The following is a 26,973-nucleotide window of genomic DNA, read 5'->3' as shown; positions in this document are numbered from 1 at the left end:
TCCAACTTCTGTCTATTCCAATTATCCAAACCCTCTGACCGCAGACTGATGACGGCACTTTGCTATCCACTAAACAGGGAGCATCATCCTGTACATTAGGCTCTGGTTGGTGTAGTACATATGTTCTATTGTTACAAAATACAGCCCAGCTCCTTATTATACTGGAATTTTATCTGTGTATAAATTGTGTAATCTCAGTTTACGCCCTACATGATTATTTCCACTATTAAGGATACAGTGAAAATAATTTCCATGCAGGCATTCATTGAGAAATGTCATATTCAAATGCTTTATATTTTTTCTCCAGTGAAAATTTAAAAGCTTGGCTTTGTGTCTCTTGTTGGCACACCTACATTTCCCCATGGAATATTACTGTTGATGAATAATTTTAACAAGACTGAATGAGAGGTTGGAGGAAAAAATGGCAAAGTGGCAATATTTTGTAAAATCACTGTGATTTCACCAATGTGGTTTTTTTTAGGTGGAAGAAGATGAGAAAAAGTCTGATAAAAGTATTTTTTTCTAAAAAATAGTCTTTCAAACATTTTCAGAGTGATAGATCCTGGCTTTGCTTGAAAATGACTTTTCACCTAAAATGTTTAATCTTGAAGGAGATTGAATTATATGTGTATACATATATTTATCTTCTACAACAGATAATTATTGTACTTCAGCTGAGCCAAAACATTTTTCTCCAGAATTCTTTTCATGGAAAATCATGGAATTTCAATATTTCTTTGCAGACCGGAAATATGATTTTTAAATGCCACTCATGTATCCTATAGGTCATCTCATTAATGGTCCTTCATCTTTTGTATCAGCTTTGAGATTCAAAATAAGGAAAATCTTCAATATATATATCAATGATATATCATATATATATATATATCACATAAATATATAATATATCAATATATAATATATTAATATTCATAATAGGTGTAGTTTAGCAACTCCCTGAGGTAGTTGGGAACTCTGAGCTCAAGCTTCTCCAAAATTCAAAGATGTTCTAAACTTTGGTCACATTTGGAACCTCTCTGCAATAAATATTAATGAGGACTCTCTCAGGAATGGTAGACAAACAGATCTGTAAAAGGTGACCCCATTTTGAGTCATCTCAGATCATAAAGAACAACACATCTTACTCAGCATCTTAATAAATGTTTTTGTAAATTAAATTAAAATTAGGACAGGGTAACCAATTAAATCCCAAAATCTAGTGATTTTCTGCTCATCCATTAACTAGTTTTTAAGGCCTTGAACACCTAGAAAAAACAACATGGTTATTTTTCGGATGAGATTAAACTAAGACTGTAGCAGGATTACTACAAATGAATTTAGTCATATTTGTAACAACCAATTCTGATTGTAAACGTTGCACAAACACTCCATATCTTGCTTTCTGTGAATGCATTTCTTTAGAATAACTTAATCTGACAGGATTGCAAAGTTCAAATCCAGAACTTCAGCAAGGGGTTCCATCTGCTGTTCTGACTCCGGACACTCATGCTCAAATTTCTATGCTCAAACTCATGCAGGCCTGTGGGTCTGGAAATTACGTACTGCTCTGAGCTCATCTTCATATTATATCATCCTATAAACATGGTGAATGCAATCCAAATCAACCTTGAACCCAGAGGAACACCTTTAGCAGGATGAATTTTGATATTACCAAGGATGTACAGAGGCATAACGTACATTTAAATAAAATGAACAGCAGTTCTTCAAGCAAAAATCCTCTCTGAGATATGATTCTATCCAAAGAGCACAGGAAACCACAAAACTGGCAGCAATCAACTGCAGTGTAAACACATGTATAGAATTCAAAAATAGAGCAACAAAACCTCAGAGAACATTGTGTCTCTGCTGCTGGAAGTAGAGTTCTGTCAGGCACACAGCATATCAAGAGGGAGGTTAAATACTTGGAAAAGTCTTTGGCAAATAGAGCATTTCATCTGAATATCACTAAGCAGTTAGGAATCCTGATATTGACTTCAGCACATAATATATTGCTCAAACGGGGAGATGAGTCCAATCAAGCTAGAATAATACAGTTATAACTAGAGGTCACTGGAAACACAGATTCAGACTGCCCTCTTTGTGAGAATAACTACTGGAATCTGCACGATTCCTCACGCACGATACATTCACATTTTAGCAAAGTGTTACCTTTTAATCCATTTCATTTTCCAAAGATTTCAAGGTACAGTAATAAAAGAAAAAACATAAACAACTGTAGAATTATACTGTACAGAGCACCATATTTCTGCATTCACAGGAAGCTGCAGTGCCTTTCTACAGCAGCAGCACATAGTGCAGTTTTTTTCCGTACAGCTTGATCACTTTGAGTTACATACTGGTGTTGTGCGGTTTTGCTCTTACTCGGGGACACATCCTGACTTCATTACAATTTGACTGAGCAAACTTAGGGTGTTAGGCCTATGTTAGGCTTCTTTAAACAGGCCACAACTGTTTAAAGAAGCTTGTCTGTCAAGAAGAATCCTATCCTTCCACTTTTTTATCGTGCTATTACTATGTGAGCTGTCATAACTGAAATATACTAAAGAATTAATTTTCAATTTCTACCTCTCACATTTTCTCTTTAACAGTCTTGTTCCAGATTCGGTCCACCCCATTTCTCAAGCTGATTGTCACTTTATCACTCTGCCCTGTCCCTGAACACAAGCTCCCAAGGAGTCTTTTACTTGGAGTAGAGTTATCATTAAAGAATATCAGAATATGTTCTTCTAGACTTTTATCTCACCTAAATTCGGCTGCCTAGAGTTAGACCTGCGAGTAATCTAAAGCTGTGTTTTCTATAGACAAGTTCCAAAGTAGCAATATTGGTTTGAGTTGGAAACATTCTTAGGAGAGATCAGTTCGTTGGCCCAATTCACAACACTGCTGCACAAACAATTGCAACAACTCAGTGCAAGGACTGGAATGAGAACAAGCTGTACTGTGTAGATGGAATACCTGATATTGCTCAGACTTCCATCTCACAGAACAACCTGGAGACAGATGGAGAGAGATTCGTGAAGAAGGTCCTTTGCAAATTCTATCAGCTATAGAAAGTGCTGAGAAAACTAGTTCATCCTTGACACAAAGCAAAAGTTAGGTAAGATTTGCAAACTATGCTGTGCTTTACTGAGACTTCAAATAAAGAGACTTCCACCATTCTTTTAAGAATATTTCAGAAGACAAAAGAACACGTATGGTTTGTTAATAACAAATCCTTTGGCAGTCACATTCTTCGACATAAATTAATGCAAATCCATCTTATCTTTCCTCTGGTTCTTGGAATAACAATGCAAATACCTTCTCCTGAAATTACAGTAATAGAGAAGGATACTGATTAACTAGCAAGGGTTCTAAGTGTAGAGGTACATGCTATGACAGCCAGACTTGGCAAAGGCTAGCCAAGAAACACCTAGAAAAATAAATTTTTAGAAAAGAATATACTCACTTCAAGAAGTAAAGTCTACAGGAATATCCACAATTCTCAGATGTCTGAAAAGATTCATATGTTTATACATATGAAACGTATCTATCTATTAAAGGGCAACAACCAAAAAAAAAAAAAAAAAAGATCTATCCCAATGCTTACGGTTTCACAGTTCAAACATCTAGTTTCGTTAGTCAGTGTTCCCTGAAAAATCTCATGCACCCAGGTGAGTTCTTGCTTATTGTTCTCTTCAGCTTCGTTCATGTTGCCATTTTTCAATTTCCCATTTTGCTTTTCCTGTTTCTTCTCCTCCTGTAAAATGTCGGCGATTGTATTCAGCAAGTAATTCAAAAACTCATGTGCATCCTGCTGCATGTAGTTGTCAAATAGATCTGTGAAGAAGAGAGTCAAGATTTCTAAAGCTGAGTATATCATTTATTTCAAGAAATCAAACTAAAGTCATTGTTTTCCAAAGACATGTATTGGTCCTTGCTCAGCAAACTACTTACAATCATGCCAAAGAAAAGTACACTGGCTTTCAGAGAAGCTACCTTGAGAGAAGACTTCAACTCACATAACTTTAGCGTGTCTAAAAGAGTGGGGTTGTATTTGGAATTAGCTGTGTAGGCTTCTACTACAGTCAGTGAAGAAAGCAAGAGGGTGGTCCTCAGTGCAGCCAACTATCTGTGCCCACTGTACAAGAAAACTGGTGACTACAGAAGGAACTTACATTAATTGCTTACACCCATTGCTTAATATCAGACTGATTCCCACCCATACATTCCACATCACTGAGTTTGGACAGTACAAACCTTGGCTGGGGAAAACGAAGATGCTGGATGCAAACATCATAATAATAATAATAATAATAATAATAATAATAACAACAACAGCAACAACAATAGCAACAACATCTAACATAGCTTATTTTTCACACACAAGATGAGCACAGACTTCTCTTTCATATAAAATGCCTTCCGGAGCAGAGACTACCTCAGTGGTGATGAAAAACAGGCTTCTTCCCTAGTGAAGGCTTAACTTACCCAAAACATTAAAGAAAAATAATTTGCATTCCCAAGAAATGTGTGATTTTATCCCTCTGCTCCTGGAAAAAGCCCACATGGATTTCCTCAAAAATATTGTACAGTCAATAGCTTTGAAGCAGCTAGCCTGAACACAGAAGCACATTAATATATTCCAAATCCGTCCCTAATTTGAAAAAGTTGAAAACATAAGACCAGGTCCCAAAAGGTGATCCCAGCAGAGTAGGGGCATTTATCACTAAGATGACTTGGAGCTGACTTTGTCACTGTTTACAATGCCTGCTTTGCAATGGACAGTCTGCCCATTTACATGCTGTCACCAGGAGGCAATTTCTCCCAGGTGTTAACTCACAGTTCTTCTCTTCATTCAAAGCTCCCTTGTTTCCAAGTACAACACCCACACTGATACGAATCCAGGTTGAAAAGGAACTGTATGGCAGGCTTCCTTATTTCAAGACATTCCCCCCATCCCTTGGGAAGAAACACTAAAAGACCAGGCATATGCTGTTGCCAGTGTGGTGCTCAAAAAGGGCCTGATGCTTCTCAGTGTCAGATTGCACCCACTGCTCCTAAGAACAGCAGCAGTGGTTGACGTGCAGTCCACTGAACAACTCCAAAACACAGTTTCCTGCCCTCCCAAGGTATTTTGGGCTTGTAATGCTTGTAGCCCTAATAGGCCACGCTGCTTCAGTACTGCCAGCTGCCCACAGCATTTCTCTCTGCCATGCTACATTAAAAGTAAGAAAAAACCTGAGGCAGAATGGCACCTTCTCCCCAGCTCTAACTCACTGCTCAGTGCGGTCTGTCATACCATGCACTGAATCATCACCTCTGAGAACTCAGGAAATCTGGCATAGCAATTTCAAGCATAGGACTGCATAACAGATACTACAATATTAGTATCTAAAACCAAAAAATGCTAAAAGTCATTTACAGACTTAACCTAACATCTGACTAATATGACCACATTGCTCAATGTTTAGATTTCCCTGATCAGCTTACAGATATCTAAGAGAATTCCAGTTTCATACTTACCATTCTCTTTTCGCAACCTTGATATGAACTTCTTTGGTGGAATAACTCCAACTTTCTTCTTCTGAGTAGCAATACTGTGAAAAAGATCTGCCAGGCAAGTCAAGAGATTTTCCTTCTTTTTCTGTTGGGCCTTGTATGATAAAACATTTTCCCGAAATGGACGGCAAAAGTACAGTGCCTGCAGCACGGAGTTACAGTAGCAGGTGTTCCCAAACTGCCATGTAAAAGCAAAAACAATCTTAATCTCTGTGTATCACAAGAAACTACTCAACATCTGTCTTCTGTGACACAGCCATTTTGCCAGGCAGCTGCTGTAGGAATATATTTATATAACTTTTATACAACTCCATCACTTTCTACAAAAATTAAAGAGACTGTCCCTCATATTTTATAGGTAAAATTGACTTTATCAATTTAAGCTCTAACCACTGGAAACGTCCATAGAACACTAAACTGTTTTCTCTGGGGAGTATGAAGTTATCTTCAAAACATTTTAAACAATTCCGCAGCCCATTCTGCCTAAAACTGGAACGTGCACAACACTTTTTAAAAACAAGGCAATCGTGCCTTAGAGCAGCATTGGGATGAAAAAAATAAGTAAAATTCACAAAAACCATAGTTCTATATAGGATTTGTCCATTGAAAATGGTACTTACATTGACCAATCCAAAGTAGTGCTCATTGATGGGAAACTGCTCTGGGCCAATGTCTTTTTCCAGAGCAGAGGCATTGGTGCCCTAAGGAAAGAGGGAAGAATTAATGTAAACTACTAAAATTCCAAAATAAAGTCATGGACATTAAGATAGAAATGCACCTTTTCCTTTCAGTTACAATTAGCCAAGCTAACTCTGCTCTTCTAATGGCCAAGCACAACAGTCACCCGAGCCAACACAAATATTTGCAGTTGTGGGTAGTGAAGCTAGCCTGACCTGGGTGCTCTGATGATGGCTGACTTGAAGTGAACAGGTCACAACAACAGTGGTTCTCCCCCCACACGCCTCTCCCTTATTTCATACTTCATACTTAAGCAGCTGGATCCCATTATGCTCTTGTTTCATAAAGATACTTGACCTCTAGATGTTGAGCAGGTTTTCTAAGCATTACTGAAACTCTTCTGCATCCCTTCTAATTTGTCAGAGGCCTTTAACAAAACCTGAGATCCAGAACAGCACCTTGTTCTAATAAGAGCAGCACAGAAGTTAAAAGTAAGCATAATACATGTGGTACTTTGTTCTAATGTTGAAAGGTGCATAAGTCCAAGCACTGCCTTGCTTCTTGGTCAGTGCCTCAAATTATGTTCAGCTGTGTCTTCATTTCAACAGTAAAGTCACTTTCACAGCTACTGGTTTGTAAAGTACACTCACGACTTCTTTGTACATTACCTGCAGCTTGACTGTATGAAAATGCTTATTTTTAACAAGCTTAGATCACTGAGCTAACAGGCCTCATTGCTGCCAGTGCTGTCACTCCTTGCTACTGTGTAAACGTACAGATCAGTCTGGACAGGAGGAGGCTGAGGGGAGACATCATTGCTCTCTTCCAGTACCTGCAAGGTGCTTACAGTGAGAGCAGGGTTGGTCTCTTCTCACTGGTGACAGGTGACAGGACAAGGGGAAATGGCCTTAAGCTGCACCAAGATAAGTTTAGGTTGGATATCAGGAAAAACTTAGTTACAGAAAAAGTTGTTAAGCACTGGAATTGGCTCCACAGGGAGGTGGTTGAGTTACCATCCCTGGATGTGTTCAAAAACCATTTGGATATGATGCTCAGGGACATAATTTAGCAGAGGGTTGTTAGAGTTAGGGTAGTATGGTTAAGTTGAGGTTGGACTTGATGATCTTTAAGGTCTTTTTCAACCTGAGCAATTTTATGATCTCCGAAGGACATCAGTAAAAATGCTGTACTTGGAGAAGTATTCTCTATGTACAGTTATTCAAGATCTATTGGTTAGCCAGTTCTCAATCTGTCTGATAATTGTTTTACTGACATCAGAGAGTCATTTTCTTACTGAATTTAATCTGCAGTATGCAGTATTAATACACTAAGCCTTTGTAGTTTCTGTCACATAAGAATGGCACAGTTGGCTGACTTTCATTACAACATATAAACTGCCACCACAAAGATGCTAACATGTAAAACTTTATTATCTTTTTGCTTTTTACCAGCTGCCTCCCATACTCATATTTGTATTTTGTTTGTTTGTTTTTTTCTGAGATTGACATCAGGTTGCATTTACACAAGTCCATGCCGACTCTATTCAAATAGAGTAAAAAAAAAAAAAAATTTACACGCAGCGTTTCTTCCTAGTGCTCTGAAATGACCTGTGTTCCTGAGGTTTGTTCAATAATGGCTTGGAGAGCTCATCAGTTAAAATTTTTAAATTTAGTGTTAATCAGATTCAGTAATTCTGTTTTTTCTTCTCAACATCCGACTTTTATTTCCTTCCTCCACCTAATATCAACATTGCTTGCTCTATTAGATTATTTTTTCATGTCAGTCCATCAAAAGAAGATGATTTTACTCAACGGAAATGGTGTGAAACCCGGCACTGGTGCTCTTTAACAACCTATAAGCCTTGAAAGTAAAGAAGCTCCTTCAAGTTGGCTGCTTCCAGAAAAGGTCCAAAGCTTCTGTGTTTCATAAACCCTTACCAAATCTCTTTCCAGTCTCTTCCTTTCTCTTACAAGCACAGAGATTATTTCTTAGACCAGATGTAGAGGATTTCCCTTTGAGACTAGGTAATTCATTTGCACAAGGCTCCATGAAAAGATTAAGAAATATGTTGTATGCCCTTGGAGGGCTCTACTAAGCCTCAGTGAGAAACTCAGAGAAGAACGGATCAGTACAAAGCCATTGCTGGCTGTGTTTCAACTGATATGACAGTGTGATAATTACGTAAGTTCTATATGAGGATCAGTTTTTTTTGCTTGGAGAGGCAGCCTTGCCAAAAATGCTACATTCTGCAAAGCATCTGAGTTCCCATGAGGGAGGAAAATGATAGGCAGTTGCCTATCTGATACTAACAGCAAAGCAAACAGCTGCTGGTTTAATCAACGCCTTGGCTTATAGAAGACAATTCAAATACAGAAGATCAATGCAACTTCTGAAGAAAACCATCCTCATACAGACTTCACAGCACAGCATTCAAACCAATGCATAGGTTTTCTTCAATTATACATTCAGCATTCAAATTAAGTTCTCTAAATTAAGACTGAAATTGGATATGGGTTGGTTTTGTTTTTGTTTTTTTTCATTTCTGCAGGAAGATTTTTCCATGCCGGAAAAAATTCTCCCTCTAGAACTTGCAGGAAATAATGCCTCTCAAAAGTGACCTCCCACTCTTTTACAGAACGTGCATTAGTGTGTACATATACATATAGTGTATATGTTAGCAGAATGTAAGTGCTTGGCTAACTAATTGCTCCTCTGTTACCTCTTTTTCCCCAGGCCCAGGTTTCTTACTTCAGAGGATGCCAGATGGTTCTGACAAATCTTTTTCAACATTTAAATTATCTTGAACACACTGAGAGAAACAGCAAGACCTAGGATTTGCCAAATAATTATCACCGAAAAACAAACAAATCCATGATGCGCACTAACTTATCTTCATGCAAAATCTATACACTGCTATGGAGTTTCCAACAGCTCATCATAGATCTGTTCAATGAGCGTTACACGTTTGACATACAAAAGCTCTTCAAAAGTGATTGATATGACACAAGGAATGGTTGGAAATATTCTAACCCAAATAAACCACAAACTGTACATCCAAACCAGGCTAAAGCTAGAAAAAGTCTTATTAGAGACGTGTTAAATGTGTGTGTGTGTTGTTCACCTATAGCAGTGTTCAACCATGACTACTTACATTGGGTTTTAAGCATGATTATCCTTGTCCCCAGGCACAGAAATCACTTTGGTCACTTTTACAAGTGTACAATTGCTCAAACACTCAAGGGTGGTTATCAAATGGATGCGACCAGGCTCTTCTGCTGTTGCTCAGCGACTGGACAATAGGCAGTGGGCACAAAGTGGAACACAGAAAGTTCCATGAGAACATGAGGAAAATATTTACTTTTACAGGAACAGATTGCCCAGAATGGTTATCCTTCTAATGAATACTCCTCTAATGGAGTATCCTTCTCTGAAGATATTCAAAACCCACCTGGATGCTTTTCTGTGTGACCTGCTATAGGGGGTTGGACTGGATGATCTCCAGAGGTCCCTTCCAACCCCTGTGACTCTGTGATAAAAGTTTAATTTGTACCTATCATCATATGAAAGTTTTTTAAGTAAAATAAAAACAAACAAACAAAACCTCCTGTTCCTTTGGACTTAAGAATAAATACAAAAGAACAGTGTAGGGAAAAGAAAACAAAAAGAAAACAATGAAAAAACCCACATTGCATTAGATCATTAAGTCATACAAAGCAAAATAACCAAATAAAATTGTTCTATGGAAGATGAGAAATGAAACAGTGCCAAAATGAAAGATGCTGCTAACACAATACAGCAAATCAAACTTAATTTTGCATTCTGACAGAGCTATAAATATGTCACTAAATTTCTAGGAATACATATGTGCTTAATTTAAAGAAAAGGAGTGCAGTAAAGAAATTGGAAACTTAAGTCAACTGTGGAAAACCTATTGCATAGCTATTTTCTCAATGAACAGAAACACAACATGAATTACCATCAAACTAGAAAACACAAAGTAAGAAACAATAAATATTTTGTTCACAAGAAAATCTAAGCAAAAGAAGACAAAAGTTGAATAGCGAAAACAGATATTTAACAAATACATAAACAAAAATAGATCAACAAAAGATGGCAAAGAAGGGCTTCAGATCACATACACAGCTGCAAACTAGATATTCTTTTAGTATTCGAGTGAAGTGAAAAGCTATGTGCTAGAAATAGTGTTGTTTCCAGGAGGAAGAAACTGAAAACTTAAACAAAGGGTGATGCTGGAACTGGTAGAAGAGAAATTGGAACAAAATAGATATGGCTTTAGGACCAGGCAGCCTGAGTTTCACAGTTTTGGAAGGCATAGTGTATGGAATGGGAGGGAAAAGAAAGGTAAAAAAGATGTAGAAGCCCCCTGACCAGCAAATGGCTGTGACAAATAACTGGAAAGAGAGCAAGTAATGGTAAAGAAAATCCAAACCTGTTTTCCAGAAGCAACACCAATAGAGTAAGAGAAGAGTGAGGGAGATCATACTGGGCAGTATTTACACAACGGTCCTCAACAGATATATCACGTACACTCACCATAGGACCTTGACTTCCCTTGGGGTCAACCTTTACTTCCAAAGAGAAATTGGAATACCTGAACACACCTCCTTCAAAATTCACATATATGAAATGTCAAAACTGAAACATCTTTGTAATTTCTAAAGTAACAAAAAATTGTTTAATTCAGCCAGATTAGCATCTTTTTTTTCCAGCAAATAAATGTTTTATTGTTCCACCAGAACAGCTATTTTAAGTTCTTGTTGCCAAGAGATAAAAGAGGAAAGAGAAGGTGCCACGAAAAACAGAGGGGATCATAGTAAATAGCAAGAGGATACTGACAGACCTAAAAGTGAGTATGTGGTCATACTTTTTGGAAGAAGGATGATTTAAAATAATAATTTCACATATTTTCCTTAGAGTTTTCTGACCACAACGACAAATTATACAAGCTTCAGATGCCTGACTTTTTTTTTTTTCCCCACTGGATGCGCTGAACCGTCTCTAAACATGGATGTACACATTATATACACCATCAATAACTTCAGCTCTTGTTGCCAAGAAATAGGAAAAAAAGCCTTGAAGCCTAAAATCCTGAATCGCTTGGCTATTCTGTCCAAGATTTTCAAGGTACTCTGCCTTATACGCCTTAAAGGACAAGTATGGGATGCAAGGTTCTACTGAAGACCTACAAGTTACACATTTAAATATTTAAATCCAAAAGTAATTTTGTTTTTACGTATTGACCTTCAAAGTTTCCATAATTAGGCAACATTTACCAAACTGCAGTTCAGTATTCTTTTACTGAAGACCATCTCCATTCTTAGTTTATTTGTTCTTGGATTAGTGGCACTTGGTCTTTTTCCTGGCACAAATAGCAATATTTTTTTTCCCTCTCCCATTTACTCTTCAGAACAAATAAACCCAGTATGGCCTCACAAGTGAGAAAGAAACTGAGGTTTGCTCACAGCCTGTAATTTCCTCAACAGCACTTTTGTGCAGGCCATAGTGATGACACTCATCGTGTCTTAGTGCACTTTTAAGGTAAGGCTTCTTCTAGACTTCATCACAGCTCCCCCAGCTGGAGTACTCTTTGTTAACATGGAGGACAGAAGATTAAATATCTTCATTAAATCTCATTATAACATGAATTACGAAGGCTGCAGATGTACTGGAGGACAGGCTTAGAATTCAAAATGATTTTTTGACCCATTAGAGAAATGCTCTGAAAATGGTTGAAATTCATCTAAGGCAAGTACAACATTTTGTACAGGAAGACGTGAATCACCTGCATATATGCAGAATGAGAGAGAGCTAAGCTAATTGTTCCTGAAAACAAACAAACAGCACTGTCTAGAGACTCTAGCGTATTATTCAGATGAATAAATTAATGATGATGATTTTTAAAAAAGACAACACAAAGAAATTCTTACAGACAGAGGCCTAAAAAGTTCTTAAAATGACTTTCCAGTTTAATTTGTCACCAGGAAGACTTCACACAGGACCTTGTGGCCAGGTTTGGGTGCTAGGCTTCAAGAAATACAAACACAGCCGGAGAGAGTCCAAAGGAAGGAAATAAAAACAAAAAACCCTAGAGGAAAATGACTTGTAAAAGGGGCTGAACGGGGTCATGTATAAGATAGAAAAGACTGAGACAGCGCATGAGAATACTTTAAAGCATATAACATTTATTACAGAAGGGAATCAGTCTGTTCTTGGTCTCAGGAGCGGACAGGAGGAGAAGTGGGAAGCTCAAATTATGGTAAATTCAGATAAGACATTAGGGAGTGTTCTAGCCATAAGGACACTGAATCATTGGGATGGATTGCCTAGAGATATGAAATAGTCACTGTCACCACAAGTCTTCAGGTTAGACAGACATAGGGCAGAAACAATACAGGTTTATCACATGAAATTTCAATGAATGGTCAGGGATGTTGTGGTTTTATGGCAGTTCAGAGGCACATATTATTAAGTGATCAGTAGTGAAATCAAATGAAATAATCAGAGCAATATCCAGAATTCAAGCTGGCTTGAAAACATCAGCACAGCACCCTTCTCTGCAAAGTCTAAGCATGTCCAAGAGAAGGCTTATAACAGAGCTTTGTTATAACAGACACAAGGCTCTCCAGAAGTACTCATACACTGTGGAGTTGGGTGTACACAAATGTACAGAAGTGTATTTAGCAAACAGCCAACCAAGGACAGATTCACGAGGCAGAGGAGATTTTGCTGACTGCTTCTCTAATTGGCCATAGTTTACAATCCACAGACTGGTGTCTTTTCAAGCCCACCAGAATCTCACCTCCCAAGTGTTACTTACCTGCCACACATACTTCATCAGAGCCCAGATTTGCTTTTTAATCCACCTTTTCCACAATTCAGACTCACTCAGCCTTACTGAACTGTAACTAAGAGGTTCCTTTTCTAAAGTATTTAGCATAACCACTGTTTTGCTCTTAATTCAGCAACTAGAAGCCAATGACTATATGCAACAAAAATAAAATATTACACGGTAAAACAAGAATTGTTATGAATTGTCCTAGTGTGCTTATAATTTTCTAAATAACTGGGAAGTATTTGATGACCACTTTTGTCATAAAAGCAGTATGCACGCAAGGCAGTCTCTGTCACTATATTAGAACATTTCCCACCATCGTATATCCTCTAATACTACAAGTATCTTTCCTGGAATTCTGATGAAAAGAACACTTTCTGTTTGTCATTCTAGTGCCCGTTTGCCAGCCATGCTCTCAAGTTTTTCTTTACTTCATAAAGATGCTACAGTAATTAGACTTCACATTCCCTATATTTGTCATCTTTCTTTTCTGATTTCCTGTAGGTCATGCTGAAATGCCACACTCTTCTAAAATTGTATTGCTTGAACTGCCTATATTAATATTTTCAGATGTAGCAGTTTATTTTTCTTTATCAAACCACAGCATTTTTAAAAAGAATACCTATATAACATTTACTGAGAGCAACTGTGAGGTATTCCAGAAGATATTTTGTGTCAGAAGCCATCCGAGTGTGTTCAAAACGTACTGCTCATCAATTTGGCAGGGCATGCTGAAGTGCAGATCAGATTATTTGAAATACTCTTATGAAATTATGAAAGGGGAAACTAATATCTCTTTTCGGCAGAACTCTAAAAGGTATTTAGGAAAACATGGCCCACAGATCTTGCTAGCCATCTTTGCAAAAATATGTCAATACATTCTGAAATGGTTAGATGCTGTTTGCTGCATATAACAGTAATATTGCCCAGGCCACGGCTGCTGCATGAACTCAAGGCTGCATCAAAATCTCATAAACACAGAAATATACTGCAGGGGTTTTCAGTGAGCAGCAATCTTGAAATGACAGCATGCCTCTTTGCCTTTGAACCAGCATTCTGTATTGAGTTGTCTGGAATGTCTCACAAAAATGATACCAATGAGGATTACAACACACCTCTAGTTCATGTCTAGAAACTACAAAGCTGACATGGCACAGAGTGCTGATATTCCTTCTAAGAGTTTCCTCAACTTATCTCATGCTTCTTCACTTCTACTGCATCTGCCCGACCCAAAAGCTGGTAATTGCCCATTGCAGACCTCCTGATGTGGCCAGCCAGTATACAGACCTCGTAGATGACTTTCCAGCATCTGCAAGGCAGTAAGAGGAGCTTTTTGGGAGCTGGATCTCCATCTCATCGAATGGCCACTGTGCCCACTCAGGAGTGTCACCAATTCCTTCAGGTAGAGGGGCATTCATCACCCTCTAGCCTCAGCAAAAGACGGCTTTGTTAACCAAGTCAGTGAATAACTAATGCTATTGTAATTATAACGAGGGGGAGGGTGTGTGGGGGGGAGGCAAACTGGGAAAAGACAACAAAGTAATTTTAAGTTATGCATTGCAATATATGCTACAAATACATATGTCAAGTGGAAGGGGTAAACCTGTTTTTCTCACTGTGTTCCTACTGTGTTTCCCTCAGCATATGGGAGTTAATCCAGCAGATCTACAGTACTGAATCTCCTTTGCAAGCAAGTTAAAAACTGTCCCTGGCTTGCTTTGCTTCACTATACTTGTTTTGCCTATTTCTTAGCCACAGACTGTGAGTGGCTCAGTTCTTCAAGCACCGCGTTATACTGAAGGAACAAGATTGGGTAATATAGATCTTTGATAGATTTCTACACATGCCTTCTGTCAATCTAGAACAGCAAAAATAGTTTATACAAACAAAAAGTTTGCTCATGTAACTCTAACCTTCCTAAGTCCCATTCTTATGGAGAGAGGTCCCAGCTCCTCTTACAGTTCACCACTTTATCTGGGCAGGATCATCTTCAGAGGAGCCATAATGGAGTGTTACTGGTACTTTCAATAGTTTATGTTTAGCTTAAAGACCCAGATTCCTGAAACCCAGCTTTTATATCCTAAAATAAATTAATAATCCTATGGGTTACACACAGAAGAATGAATATGACCAGTGTAACACAATGTATATAAAACCACATACGTATAACCTAAGGAACACACAGCTTTCAAGCATCATTACTGTCAAACCAACTTCACCCTCTGTCTTAGCACTGATACGAGTCAGAATTGGCTTGAACTATAAGCTCTTGTGTGAGACTTTAATTCTTCCATTTCTGACATGCCACTTTCACAAGATCTAATGGCAGCAGCTGAGCAGCACATTTTTAGAATAAGCCCAGCAGCTTTGCTCTGTCTATGCAGGTTTTGGGAGAAGCAGGCTGTATGCAAGCACATGCCTGAAGCACACAAGAGAAATCATGGAGCTCCTAGAACTTTAAGCCAATGCTAAAGCCTTACAACCATCTTACAGCCTCCAGCTCCCCTTCATGCAGTGCTTGTTGCAGTATCCCTGACCCACAGGACTGGAAGGTATTAAGAGCAGTGGAAAGCTGCCATTGCCACAGAAGGGAGCAGCTCACAGCCCGCGCTCCCTCCCCAGCTTTGCTGACCCACAGGAGCCGGATCTCTGGGCTGTGCCTGCTGCCTTACCCCGGAGGCAGGCTCTGTTCTCCAGGGCAGCTGAATGGTATGTGTGGCATTGCCAGCACAAGGCATGCTGGGACACCACATGGAGGGAAGTTGGCAACTGTGTGGAGCTGCTCTTGAAGAACCTGGAAATAAGGGGGAAAAATACAGACTAAACCAACAAAATGTGCAGCAATTGGCTTCTCTTCTGTTTGCGCTGGTGTACTTAGCATTTGCTTGTGTCTTTGGCAGGTGTACCACTTTCTCAGTTCATTAATAAACCTTAAACTGATGTACTTTAAGCTCTCCCCCACCAAGAAGTTTAAGAAATCCAAACCGATCCAGATGCTCTGAGTCAGTAGAGTCAGGACTGCAAACAGACCTGGGCACAGTGAAGAAATGGTCTTTTCAACTATTCCTGGGATGGGAATGGCAAAGCAAAAATATTAATATTTTCTTATTTCTTCCTAATTACACAGCGGGAGTTAGAGAAAGCCAAGTGTTAAAAGAGTAAGCAGCAGTCATCTCTGGGTGGCACTCAGCAGGAGAAAAACCCTGACAGCAGCTACAGCTGAGACTTCCTAAAGCAGTCCCCAGCCTCGGGACTAAAGCCTCTTACACCAGAACACTCCGTTCTGTGCATTCCCCGGGGGCTGCTGGCCGCATGAGCCCGCAGGGTGCCTGCCTGGAGGGATTTAGCGGGCTCACTGAGCGGGTATGCATTCAGAGCCGAACTCCGGGGTTCCTCAGCAGCGTTCTTAGGGCAGGAAGAGGAAGGACGGAAAGAAGGAAGGACAGGCGGCTACGGCTCCTTCTTCAACGTGCGTTTGCCGGCGCCAGCCCCGCTCCCGTCGGTGCCTCCGCTTCCCCCCCCCCCCCCCCGGGACGGTCCGCCGGGCCTCGACCGCTCCCCGGCGCAGCCTGCTCGGCTTCCCGCCGCCCCCCCCCCTCCCCGAGCCCTCGAGCAGCCCCCTCCACCGGCCCCAGCAGGCCTGCCGTACCGCACCGCCCCGCCCGCGGGCACTCACCATATTACAGATGGAGGCGATGTTTCTGACAGTCATTAGTCTAAAGGTTGCAGCGATCCCACACCGCCATCTTTACGAGGTGAAAACGGCCCCGCTCATGGTGGGAAGAGGGCAGGAAGGCAGAGGGGGCGGCGGCGGCTCCGGCTCGGGGCTGGGATGAGCTGGAGGAAGGCCTGCCCGCGCCCCGCGGCGCAGCGGGGAGGAAGGAGCTCACCGCCCTCCTTCCTCCTCCTCCCGCGAGCGAGTGACCGGCAGTTTTAGCGGCGTGGCTGGAGCAGCCGCATCTCAGCTCCTCCCGCCCCTGCCTCCCGCACGGGCCGCAGGGTCCTGGGCTCCCGCCGGAGCGCTCAGCTGCGCCTCTGCGCCAGCCGGCTCCGCACTAATCCCTGCCTTCCTCCTCCTTCTCCTCCTCCTCCTCCTCCTCCTGCTCCTCCTCGCCCGGCAGCCGCAGCTCCATCGCGGCGTGGCGCGGCACGCTCTGACCCGAGCTGGCCGGGCAGTGAGAGGCACTCGGCACCGTCGCAGCCAACGCGCCGCGGGGGGGGGGGGGACGGGGGACGGGGTGCCCTGCGGCAGCAGTGGGGGGTGCGCTGCCCGGACAGCTCCGCGATGCCCCTGGGGGAGCCGCCGAACTCGGGCTAAAGGGCATGAGAATTGTCATTTGCGGGCAGGAGGGACGACGAGGAGGAGAGCAGGCAGGCAGAGCGACGCAGCGTGTGACAGTGACAGCATCAATGTGCTTTGGGATGTGCTCTCTGCACCCAGCTTGAAGGACTCATGAATCCAGGCGTTTTACAAATCATTTTACAGCACGCAGGAGTGTAATTTACTGCCTACCCTATGTGCTTTGTAGTCACTGCCACTCGTGTAGACATTTACTTTTACAACAGCTGTGCAGGGACCATGTCTGTGTTACGATGTATCGTAGTGCTCAGTCACAGACTTACAGCACGTGGCATTTACACAACACCGCTGATGCAGTAAGCTCAGTTCATTTTTAGACACTACAATAATTGAAGGCCCATGCCATCCTCCAGGGCGTGAGGGCATTAAAAGCTATGGGCACCTTAAATTTGCACTTGTGGTGAAGCACAAGGATGTTATCTTGTGGCCGTGTGGAAAATCTCATGGAGAAGCATGGATGGAGTTCACCTAGGATCACCTCTCCTGTGAGGAAAGGTTGAGGGAACTGGGCTTATTTAGCTTGGAGAAGAAAAGGCTCCAGGGAGACCTCATTGTGGCCTTCCAGTACTTGAAGGGAGTGTATAAACAGGAGGGGGAATGGCTGTTTACATGGGTGGATAGTGATAGGACAAGGGGGAATGATTTTAAACTGAGACAGGGGAGGTATAGGTTAGATATTAGGAGGAAGTTTTTCACACAGAGGGTGGTGATGCACTGGAACAGGTTACCCAAGGAGGTTGTGGAACGAGGAGGCACTGGAACAGGTTGCCCCCATCCCTGAAGGCATTCAAGGTCAGGCTGGATGTGGCTCTGGGCAGCCTGGTTTGGTGGTTGGTGATCCTGCACATAGCAGGGGGGTTGAAATCAAGTGATCATTGCGGTCCTTTTCAACCCAGCCCATTCTATGATTCTAGGATATGGATTCAGCATCCCTTTCCTTAGCTGTTCCCATCGGGAACTTAAAGTCCCTGTGTTGTTCTTTCCCTACATGTAAGGGATTCTTAAGAGAGAAAGCTGGTAACATTTTGGCGCTTACTTGGAAACATGGCAGCTCATGTTCGGCTACACTTTCCAGTTCACACTGCTATAATGTAATAATTTCAGCCTGCAGAGCCTGGCTCCATGGGTATTATTTATGGGAAATATTCTGAAATTTTCCGAGAGTTTGGGTTTGAAGAGAAGGTCTTTGATTATTATTAAAAAATCTGGCAGCAGCAGCAGCATCTGAAAGATGCATCCCACCCTGTGAAGGCTGCTAAGACAGCTGGCTGCCATCCAGCTCCTGGTGGATAAGTGCCCACTTTACAAAAACGGCACCAAAACTAGCATTACTTGGCATTCTGTTGGCTGTTTCAGCAAAGAAACTCTAAATAGAGCTGTCACAGAGGCAGAACTCTCTTTCCTCAATAACTGGAATTAATTGTATCAAATCACCTTGGACATGTTTGAAATACAGTATGGAGGAAGCTGTACTTCCAGCATCCCTCATGGAGACTTTTGGATGTTACAGACTGAAGTCAGCAAAGCCACTAAACTGCCTCATAGACTCACAAATCACTGTGTAAAAGAATCATCAAATAAAATACTACAGAAGAAAAAAAATCATCTTCGGTGTAATTTTATTAAGTCAACCATCTTGCACTATATGTCAATTTGACTCACTTCAAGTATTAATTTGCACAACACCTAGGGTCTGGATTAAAAGTAATATTACAGATCTTGTTGAATTAACCAAAGGAAACAGGAGCTCAGCCCAGGTGTCATTTCATGACTGGCCACCTCCAGCTGCAGTCATGAAGCAATTGATGCCTGACTCCATCTCCAGTGCACTTCAAAGTAGCCCACAGAGATTGAATGTACTATACTGTAGCTGTTTTTTAAGCCCAAATCCCTTTAATTCAGAAGACCACCTCAATTCTCTTTTCTACACAGTATTTATTTTGATTTACTGTAGGGTATCATGCTCTCTCTCAGTGAAAATCAATGAAGCAAATAAACCATTTTATAAATGGTTTATAAATAAGGCAACAAAGTAATTTACATACATGGTAACAGCAGGGTCACAAAACCTAAAGAAATACAAGGTAGATGTTCAAAATGCCCCAACCCCCGGGGCATCACAAGGATAAGAGGTATTTCCATACTTCTGCTTTCTTGCTGATCCCCATTCCCTGATTTCCAGAGTAAGGTTCCAGGCAGTTTCTGTTTGTTACATGTTGGTGCTGCCAAATAAATTGCTACTAGATAAGCTCTTTGTCATTGTTAAAGGAATTGGACATTGTGGAAGATATGCTTATTTTGAAATATGGACATACAGACACACACATGTATACACATACTGCTCTACAAAGCATTTAGTACCTTTTGTTTAAGGGTTGAATAAGGAATGTGCTAGTTTAATGATCATTTAGCACTGACTTATTTGCTCTTAAGCCACAGATCAGGCCAGACAAAAAGAAACTTTCCCTCTTTAAATGGGTTGGTGAGTGCTATGGATTTTCTTCGGGGTTGTTGTTTTCAGAACTAGAAAGTTCATTTCTGTAGCTTTTTGAAGATAAAAAACTGCTAAGAAAAGCAACAAAATTTAGCTGCAAACACTATAGGATCTGTGTAAATAAAGAACAGTGAGCAATTGTTCCCACTCCAAAGCATTGCCCTATCTCTTCATAACAAACAAGTAACCCAGTGTTACTTCTGAGTGCTAAACAAAGAGAAGGAAAACAAGGGGCTATTTATAACCTGAGAGCACTTACATAATTTCTGTTGAAAGGTCAAAAAACGTCTCCTGCATTTACTTTTAGAGCGGTCTTTCTCCTTCTGCATTCACTTTCAGGTCAGTCTTTTTTTCATCTGGTTATACATTCCAACATTTGTATTTCACTATATGAAATAAGGACCTATTGCAAATACCCCCTTTAGCTGGCTGAGGCTGTGACTTTCCTAATGGTTTCCACCTGAAAGTCTCAGACTACTTTGCAAACATTCATTTAGCGCTGTCAAATTACTGGGAGACGAGTTAATATCAGCCTATTTTACAAAGAAAACAGGCAGCAGAAACTTCGTGTGAGTTGTCCAAATGTACACAGCATAGTTGGTAGCAAAGCTAACACTGGCTCACTGTGTTAAGAGAAAACATTCCGTTTCATTTCCAGAAATGAGAAATTTGCAGAGTTCATTTAAATTTTTGTTGTAACAACCAATCCCTGAAGTAAGTCCAGAAAGGGGAGATCATCCATCAATTTTGCTGAAAAAGTCTTTGGAATAATCATATTTGGGTTCAATTTCTAGGAAATAGGGACAAGTTTTAGTGGAAAAGGCAGTTAAAACAAGACTCAGATTTTCTGGGAGGTGGGAGAGTTCTCTTTAATTTCTGTTACGTATTCAGCTATCCAAGATAGCTGAATTCATTATCAGCACTACTATCAGTACAGTTAGAATTTTAGAAACACTTTATCATCTTTCACATATCACAATATTTGTTCTACAAAAAGGATCACTGTAGATTTAAAAGCATGAACAAATATGCTGATAGAAGCATGAGCACTAAGGACAGATACAAACCCCTCAGATTACTGAGACTACAGTTTTTAGGTTGATTTCTGTTGAGAAAAGGGAAATTTCAGTGACTGTTGTTCCCACAGCATTGAATTTTTATTCTCAAGATACAAATCTGCCTGGCATTCCATTTTTCTGCAAGGTAAGACAGTCACACATTGTATAAACACTAGGCCAAAGCTTTTTAACCTTATTTGGGCTACATAATGCCTTCAGCTTTTAGTACAACTCATCATTAACTTCAGTGAGAAAGATCAGCTCTTTGGGCTGTCAGAGTAATAGGAATTCACCTATGTGGGGACCACTGCAAAGCTGAAAAATTGCACTTTCTAATGCTACATCCAAGAAAAAGAGAAGACAGAGTAGAAAATCCCGTGATAATCCCTTTCTAAAGTTAACAACAGATATTTTCCATGAAACTTGGCTCCCATTGCAGAACAGATTGGAAGCTTTAGTACAATGCCAAATGCCAGCTTGCAGCCCATGCACTGAACTTCCTAACAGGTCCACAGGAGATATTCTATTGACTTCTGGAGTTCTAATGATAGAAGTGTGTTGTGTTCTAAAGTTCATGGCAGTCCATGGAAAACAAATGTGGAGGGGTTCCCGGGGGTCCCTTAGTCCAATAAAAGCCCCAGCTTTCTTCTCTAGGACATTATCAGCTTCACGGCAGTTACTACCCACTTTTTTTTTCCCCAATTCTGTAATTTTTTTTAAGTTACATTGTTATCATCATTTACTTTTAGAATTTTAGCAAACTCAGTTGTCACCTACCAAACTTAAAGCAGAGAAAATGAAAGTCTGCATTAAATTCATCTGTGAACCCAGCCTACCTGTGCTAATATTAACAATATATTGGCAGAGTGGAAAGCACCATTTGAGTTCTAACCATTATGTATTGCTGAGATGACCAGACTTCATAGCCATGGAAGTAATTTGCCATTCTTCAGAAAAGATTCACTGAGAAAAAACACCAGAAACCTTCAGAAATAACAAAGCTGGTTTGCATACCCGCAAGGATTTCTTTTATTGTTTTTATTCTATTCTACAGGCTCTAATTTTGTCTCACATAAAGAGAACAAAACACAAAGGATATTTTGATAGTAGATAGGCTGGAAGCTGTATTTAGTCTATTTTGGGCATGAATTTGAAACGGTCCTTTCATTTCATGTAAATGGTGGCATAAATTAATCAAATTGCATTTTTAATGAATTAACATCCCACGGATTTAATTAAGACACAGTCCTATTGCATTGGACATATAGATTAAAAAACAAACAAACAAACACAGAAACAACTGCTTGGTAAGGTTCCAAATCTGCCAGTTATATAATGCAGATGGATACTGACATTTATCAGCAAAGATTGACAGCTATATCAAGATTTTGCTTGCTTGATTTTCCTTCGTATCTATGTGGAGAAAAGAAGTGAAACTGAATAGAAACATTAAAAATAACTGTGCATTTTGATGAACTCAGTGTGATGTTTTTGAACAAATGAAATTCTGTCCACTTAGAAAGGTATCAAACCAATGACATAGAGAAATCCATGCATCCTACAAAGAGGGACCTTGATGACTAGGGCACCAACCTACAAAATCTGAACAGCTGAATTCAGATCACCATAGGCTCCTTTAAAAAATCAACACTAAGTGCACAAAATAACCAAGACAGCCAGTTGTCACTTAGGTAAGTTCAAAACACAGACCTCAAAATATTCTTCACGGTGACTGCCTAAAACAGAGGTGCCCTGGTGTCAGCAGGAAAAATGGACCACTAGCATGATCAATGAGGGACTTGATGAGCTTTTCCTGGGCATGTGCACAACCTGCCTGCTAACCCCTCACACTCACAAGAAGTGATGGCTTTGCTTTATCAGGAGGTAATCACTGTGGATCAAAAACAGCACATAAAACCTGAATCGTAAGGTCTTGAAACAGCTCTCCTTAACCATTCCTGTCCCCCCACTCCCCTAGTACTTTTGTGTTTACTAGTCAAACTTCCATGGTAAAAGCCACGGATGGTAAAAATGTGAAGGCTGAATGCCTCTTTATGCTGTTGACTAAACTACATGAACAGACTGATCCAGCTTACTTGCCTACCTGTAGAGAAATAGCTATTGTGCAGACCCTCACGTGAAATCACCTGAAGCTAGGTGCATCTGCAAACTCGTAAGCAGAGTGGCTTACCTGTAGTCAGGAGGCTGCTTTTCAATCCTGATATCGTGGTAACAGGCACACTGTCACAAAAGGACTGCACCTGCAACAGTGTTTTAAGATTTATATTTTGTATCAAGATTTAGCCAAGTATCTACAGGTGGTAAGAAAGCTTCTCTAACTATCCCTTGGTTGTTACTATGTGTCTGTTTTAGCCTGAATCAAACCAACTAGGCTGGTTGACTGTAATTTAGAGACTAGAAACCTCCAAGGCCAGGCAGTGCGTCCAGGGCTGGTGACACGTGCTGTGTGTAACTCGAACGTGCTGGGCCGGCCGGCCCTGCGCCTACTGCCCAGGCGTGCTTACCTGCCGGGAGTCAGCGGGATATTAGCACGGCCTTGGGGCTTGCCTCGCCAGCCTTACACGCAAATCCTAAGTCTCCTAAAGAAGGGCTTAGACGGGAGTTTAGACAGAGATCAGCTGTATTTAGCTTCTTGAAACCGCTATGCAGCTGCTACTTTACACCGAACGTCTGCACGTTAAAGACCTCCGGACCCGTGCAGCTGTCATCCGGGCAGAGCTGAGTAGCAACGTCCCGACGGAAGCCCTACAGGCCCTAGCCCGCTCCTGACTGAGAGGCCTGGAGCCCTCCCCGAGCTCCAGCGACCCCGAGACCAGCACGCACATCCCACTGCCCGTCCGGTGAGGAGCGGAATGCCGCCTCCGGTCACGTGCTCCTACTCAACCAACAGGCGACGGCGCCCGTGCCGCTGGCTCCCCCTCCCCACCTTCTCCGGAGACGTCGGGCTCGCGCGGATCTCGCGGGAGCGGCGGGCCGTATTTAAAGGCCGCGGAGGCACCACCCGCCCACTTTCCCCGCCGCCCGGCGGTGAGGCGGTAAGGCATCCGCCTGGCGTTCCTCTCGTATGAGGGGCGGGTGGCGTGAAGGCTGGGGGAGGCTCGTGCCGGTGGGCGGAGGGCGGGGCGGGGGCCTACATCACGTCTTCCCTTCACATTTGCCCTCTCGGAGCCTGGCAGTGCCCCGAGGAGTCAACACAGGGGGATAGAGCGCCTTCCTCACATAAACACAGTGCGGAGCCGCCCCTCCGTCCTGCATCCTGTCGTGAGGCACAAGCGTCCCTTCCCTCCGCCCCACGGCTCCTTCCATTCCCTTCCCGTGCTGACTTCTCTCTGCTTCCCCAGCTCCGGCGCGAGGTCCCCACGAGGTCTCCCGATGCTCTCCGGGGTTCTGCCCAGCTGGTCGCTCCCCGTCCCGGCGGCCGCTGCTATGGCCGTGCTGGGGCTGGAGCCTCGCTTGCCGATGCCGGTAGGTGGGCGTGCCGCCTCAGAGTGAGCCTTCCTCTGTCCCCGCCGGGTCTCACAGGTCGAGCTCAGCCCGTCGTTGCTCTGCCTCTGTGCCGTAGTTTTCCTTAGGCCCGGCCTCCTCTTCTATCTGATACAGTAGCTTCCGGTGTCTCCCTGTGACTTGTTGCAAGGTATAGCAAGTGGGCACACGGTGGTAAGGAATTAGCCAGTTAAGGCTTCTCCTAAAGCTGAGAACTCCCAGCTTCTGGTAATGTCAGCACCAGAAGTAATTTAAGTGTTCTGTTTAGCAGTGTATTTAGCAATATTAAGAAGATATGTACTATTTACTTTAAATGGCCGCATTGGAAAAGGATATTCTCATCCGTTTGATTAAACCATCTACTACACCTTGCTGTAGATATTTGATAATGAACTTCATAAGTGACTTCTGAAATTTTACACTGTAATAATTGGCCTCTCTGTTATTAGGAGTCACTTAGTGATTTCATGATTGAAGCAGGCTAGAAATGGATGATCACACCTAAACTGAAAGCAGTCCTCAGGATTCCTTAGGAATGAATAATACCTTCTGTTAAGAAGGTAAGTGCTTTCTACTTTAATGAGTTATTGACCATTTTAAGTCATGCTTTTTTGATAATTCATGAGTTTCAAGTAAGTTGTCTGATTGGAGTAAATAGTAAATTCAAATAATCTTAGAACAAATTGGTGTGATCTACTCCCCTTTTTAGCTTTGCCCTCTTAAGTCTCTCAGTGTCTTAAGTGGCCAGTATGGAGGGGTATAACAGTTCTCTCTCAAACCCAGAGGTGAGGCTGAAACTCTTCTTTGGATCACGCTGAGAGGAACACATTAATGAAACCATAAAACCACTTTCATGAATTTCAGAAAGTTAATGAGTCAACTTTATAGCTTTCAAAGAAGCTTCTAGGATTGAGGAAGTCATCTGATGATCATGTTATCTAATTCTGTTTCACAGTAATCTTTTTCAATTTTCAGAGTTCAAGTGTGTTGGTGCTCCTTGACTGCCTAGAATATGCCTCATGAGATAGAGATAAACAATATGGAGTCAAAAGAGTTCCTTGTAAATTGATTGGTCTTCCAGGTACGTAGTGTAAAAAGTCTTATCAGACTTGAGTGGATGGGGTTGTGTTGTTGTCTCTATCTAAGTAGCCTAAATTATTGCTTAACTGAAAGTTAAATAAACAAACTAACAAAAAAAAAAAAAAAAAAAAAAAAAAAAAACCTAGTTTGAAACTAGTTTGGACTTCTGGAAACCTCTGTGGAAGTCTAGAGTTTTTAAAACTGATTTTATGTAGATCAGTCAAACTAAATTAAATAATATCTTGGTAAAGTGGATCTGTTTTTTCTTCCTAGACTTGCCCTGGACCAGAATATGTGCTAATTGTATGGGCAAGGAAAATCTTGTCCTGGGAAATGTAATCTTTATGGAGAAATGCCCTTGATTAAAGGTTAGTGTCATGTAGCTTGTCCATGTGGTTCAATCTTAGGCCATTTAACTCCATTCAGGTATTTGATGCTGACTGCAAATTAAATAAAGCTTTTCTTTTATAGAGAGAAAACCAGCAAGGGATGTGCAAGGCATCAGAACTGATCTGTTGAGTGGATGATTGCAGACTTCACACAAGATCACTCAGTTGTCCTATGTAATGTTTTGTCCTGAACTGAAACTGACTCAGACTATTACATCTTCAATGCTCATGTTTAAACAATCTAGCCATTGGTTGCAACAGAAGTTTCTTAAAAGCTGGGGCAATTTATTTCTGTATGGATTGACTGAAATAAAGTTAATACACGAAGCTTGTGTTGTGAAGTTCTCTCATCTAGGTGTTCCCTATTCAAAGGTATTCAGAAGTTAAGAGTGTTAATTTACTTCACTTTGAAATCACTTTAGTTTGAGGTCAGTGGCCCACTTCTGAATTATTTAATTAGGCTATGATAATTTGCATATTGTCCAATTAGTCAATACATGGTCTCAAAATTGCTAAAGACATAATAGATGAAGAGATCCTCAAAGATTGCTATTTAAAATACAACAAAATATTTTTCTGCTGCAGGCTTCCTTTTAAAGAGCCTATTATGAAGGATTATGGAGAGCAGGAACAATGTTCTCCAGCAACTGAAAGGCTGCATCTCCTAAGTCAAAAATGCAGGTTTCCATGTGAAAGTGTGAAACTGTAATTTGTGTATTCTGTTACTAGCTGATGCTTCAATCGAAGGCATAAGCAAGAATAACAATAGCTCCAATTGGCTGTTAGGCAATCCCTACTGCTGAGTTGGTGCAGTGGATTCTTGCAGGGTTAGGGCCAAATGTAAATAACCTTGGTCAGATTAAAATTCCATCTAGACTGGAAGTATGTTTCTGGTTCTTCGCTTAAGCATCTGCTAAATGGGGCAAGTATTTGAAGGTTTATAACTTCTAGCCTGTCGGATTTACCTTAAGTATAAGCTTTGAAACGTTTTCACTTCT

The 26,973-nt window shown here is 41.2% G+C and overlaps 1 protein-coding gene, 1 long non-coding RNA gene and 1 other non-coding gene across 6 annotated transcripts in view; 2 read left to right on the top strand and 1 right to left on the bottom strand.

Moving 5' to 3' along the window:
- Window positions 1–17,269, bottom strand: part of USP46 (ubiquitin specific peptidase 46) — a 29,479-nt gene extending 12,210 nt beyond the window's left edge. Inside the window, exons 1-5 of one of the 2 annotated variants that reach the window (XM_048941518.1) lie at window positions 16,767–17,269; window positions 15,763–15,884; window positions 6,180–6,260; window positions 5,524–5,737; window positions 3,608–3,837 (exon numbers count right to left, since the gene is read on the bottom strand). In XM_048941518.1, the coding sequence (XP_048797475.1) occupies window positions 3,608–3,837; window positions 5,524–5,737; window positions 6,180–6,260; window positions 15,763–15,843 (606 nt within the window). In that variant the 5' untranslated portion in view covers window positions 15,844–15,884; window positions 16,767–17,269. The remainder of the gene's footprint in view (window positions 1–3,607; window positions 3,838–5,523; window positions 5,738–6,179; window positions 6,261–15,762; window positions 15,885–16,766) is intronic. The other variant, XM_048941519.1, reaches the window with a different exon arrangement.
- A 6,676-nt stretch (window positions 17,270–23,945) lies between these two features.
- On the top strand, window positions 23,946–26,302 carry LOC125691888 (uncharacterized). 3 transcript variants are annotated; one of them, XR_007376304.1, is made up of 6 exons: window positions 23,946–24,058; window positions 24,365–24,488; window positions 24,956–25,066; window positions 25,482–25,587; window positions 25,860–25,954; window positions 26,058–26,302. It is a non-coding gene; the product is annotated as an uncharacterized LOC125691888 (long non-coding RNA). The 3 variants fall into 3 exon arrangements; XR_007376303.1 differs by lacking the exon at window positions 23,946–24,058 and having other exon boundaries at window positions 24,137–24,488; XR_007376305.1 differs by lacking the exons at window positions 23,946–24,058; window positions 24,365–24,488 and adding an exon at window positions 24,497–24,657.
- On the top strand, window positions 25,218–25,335 carry LOC125692787 (small nucleolar RNA SNORA26). The gene has a single exon (XR_007376836.1). It is a non-coding gene; the product is annotated as a small nucleolar RNA SNORA26 (small nucleolar RNA).
- Window positions 26,303–26,973: the final 671 nt, after the last annotated feature.

This window comes from Lagopus muta, chromosome 4, assembly GCF_023343835.1.
Source record: "Lagopus muta isolate bLagMut1 chromosome 4, bLagMut1 primary, whole genome shotgun sequence".
NCBI classification, from domain to species: Eukaryota; Metazoa; Chordata; class Aves; order Galliformes; family Phasianidae; genus Lagopus; species Lagopus muta.
Note: the sequence above shows the minus strand (reverse complement) of the source record. Positions and strands in the feature narration are given on the sequence as shown.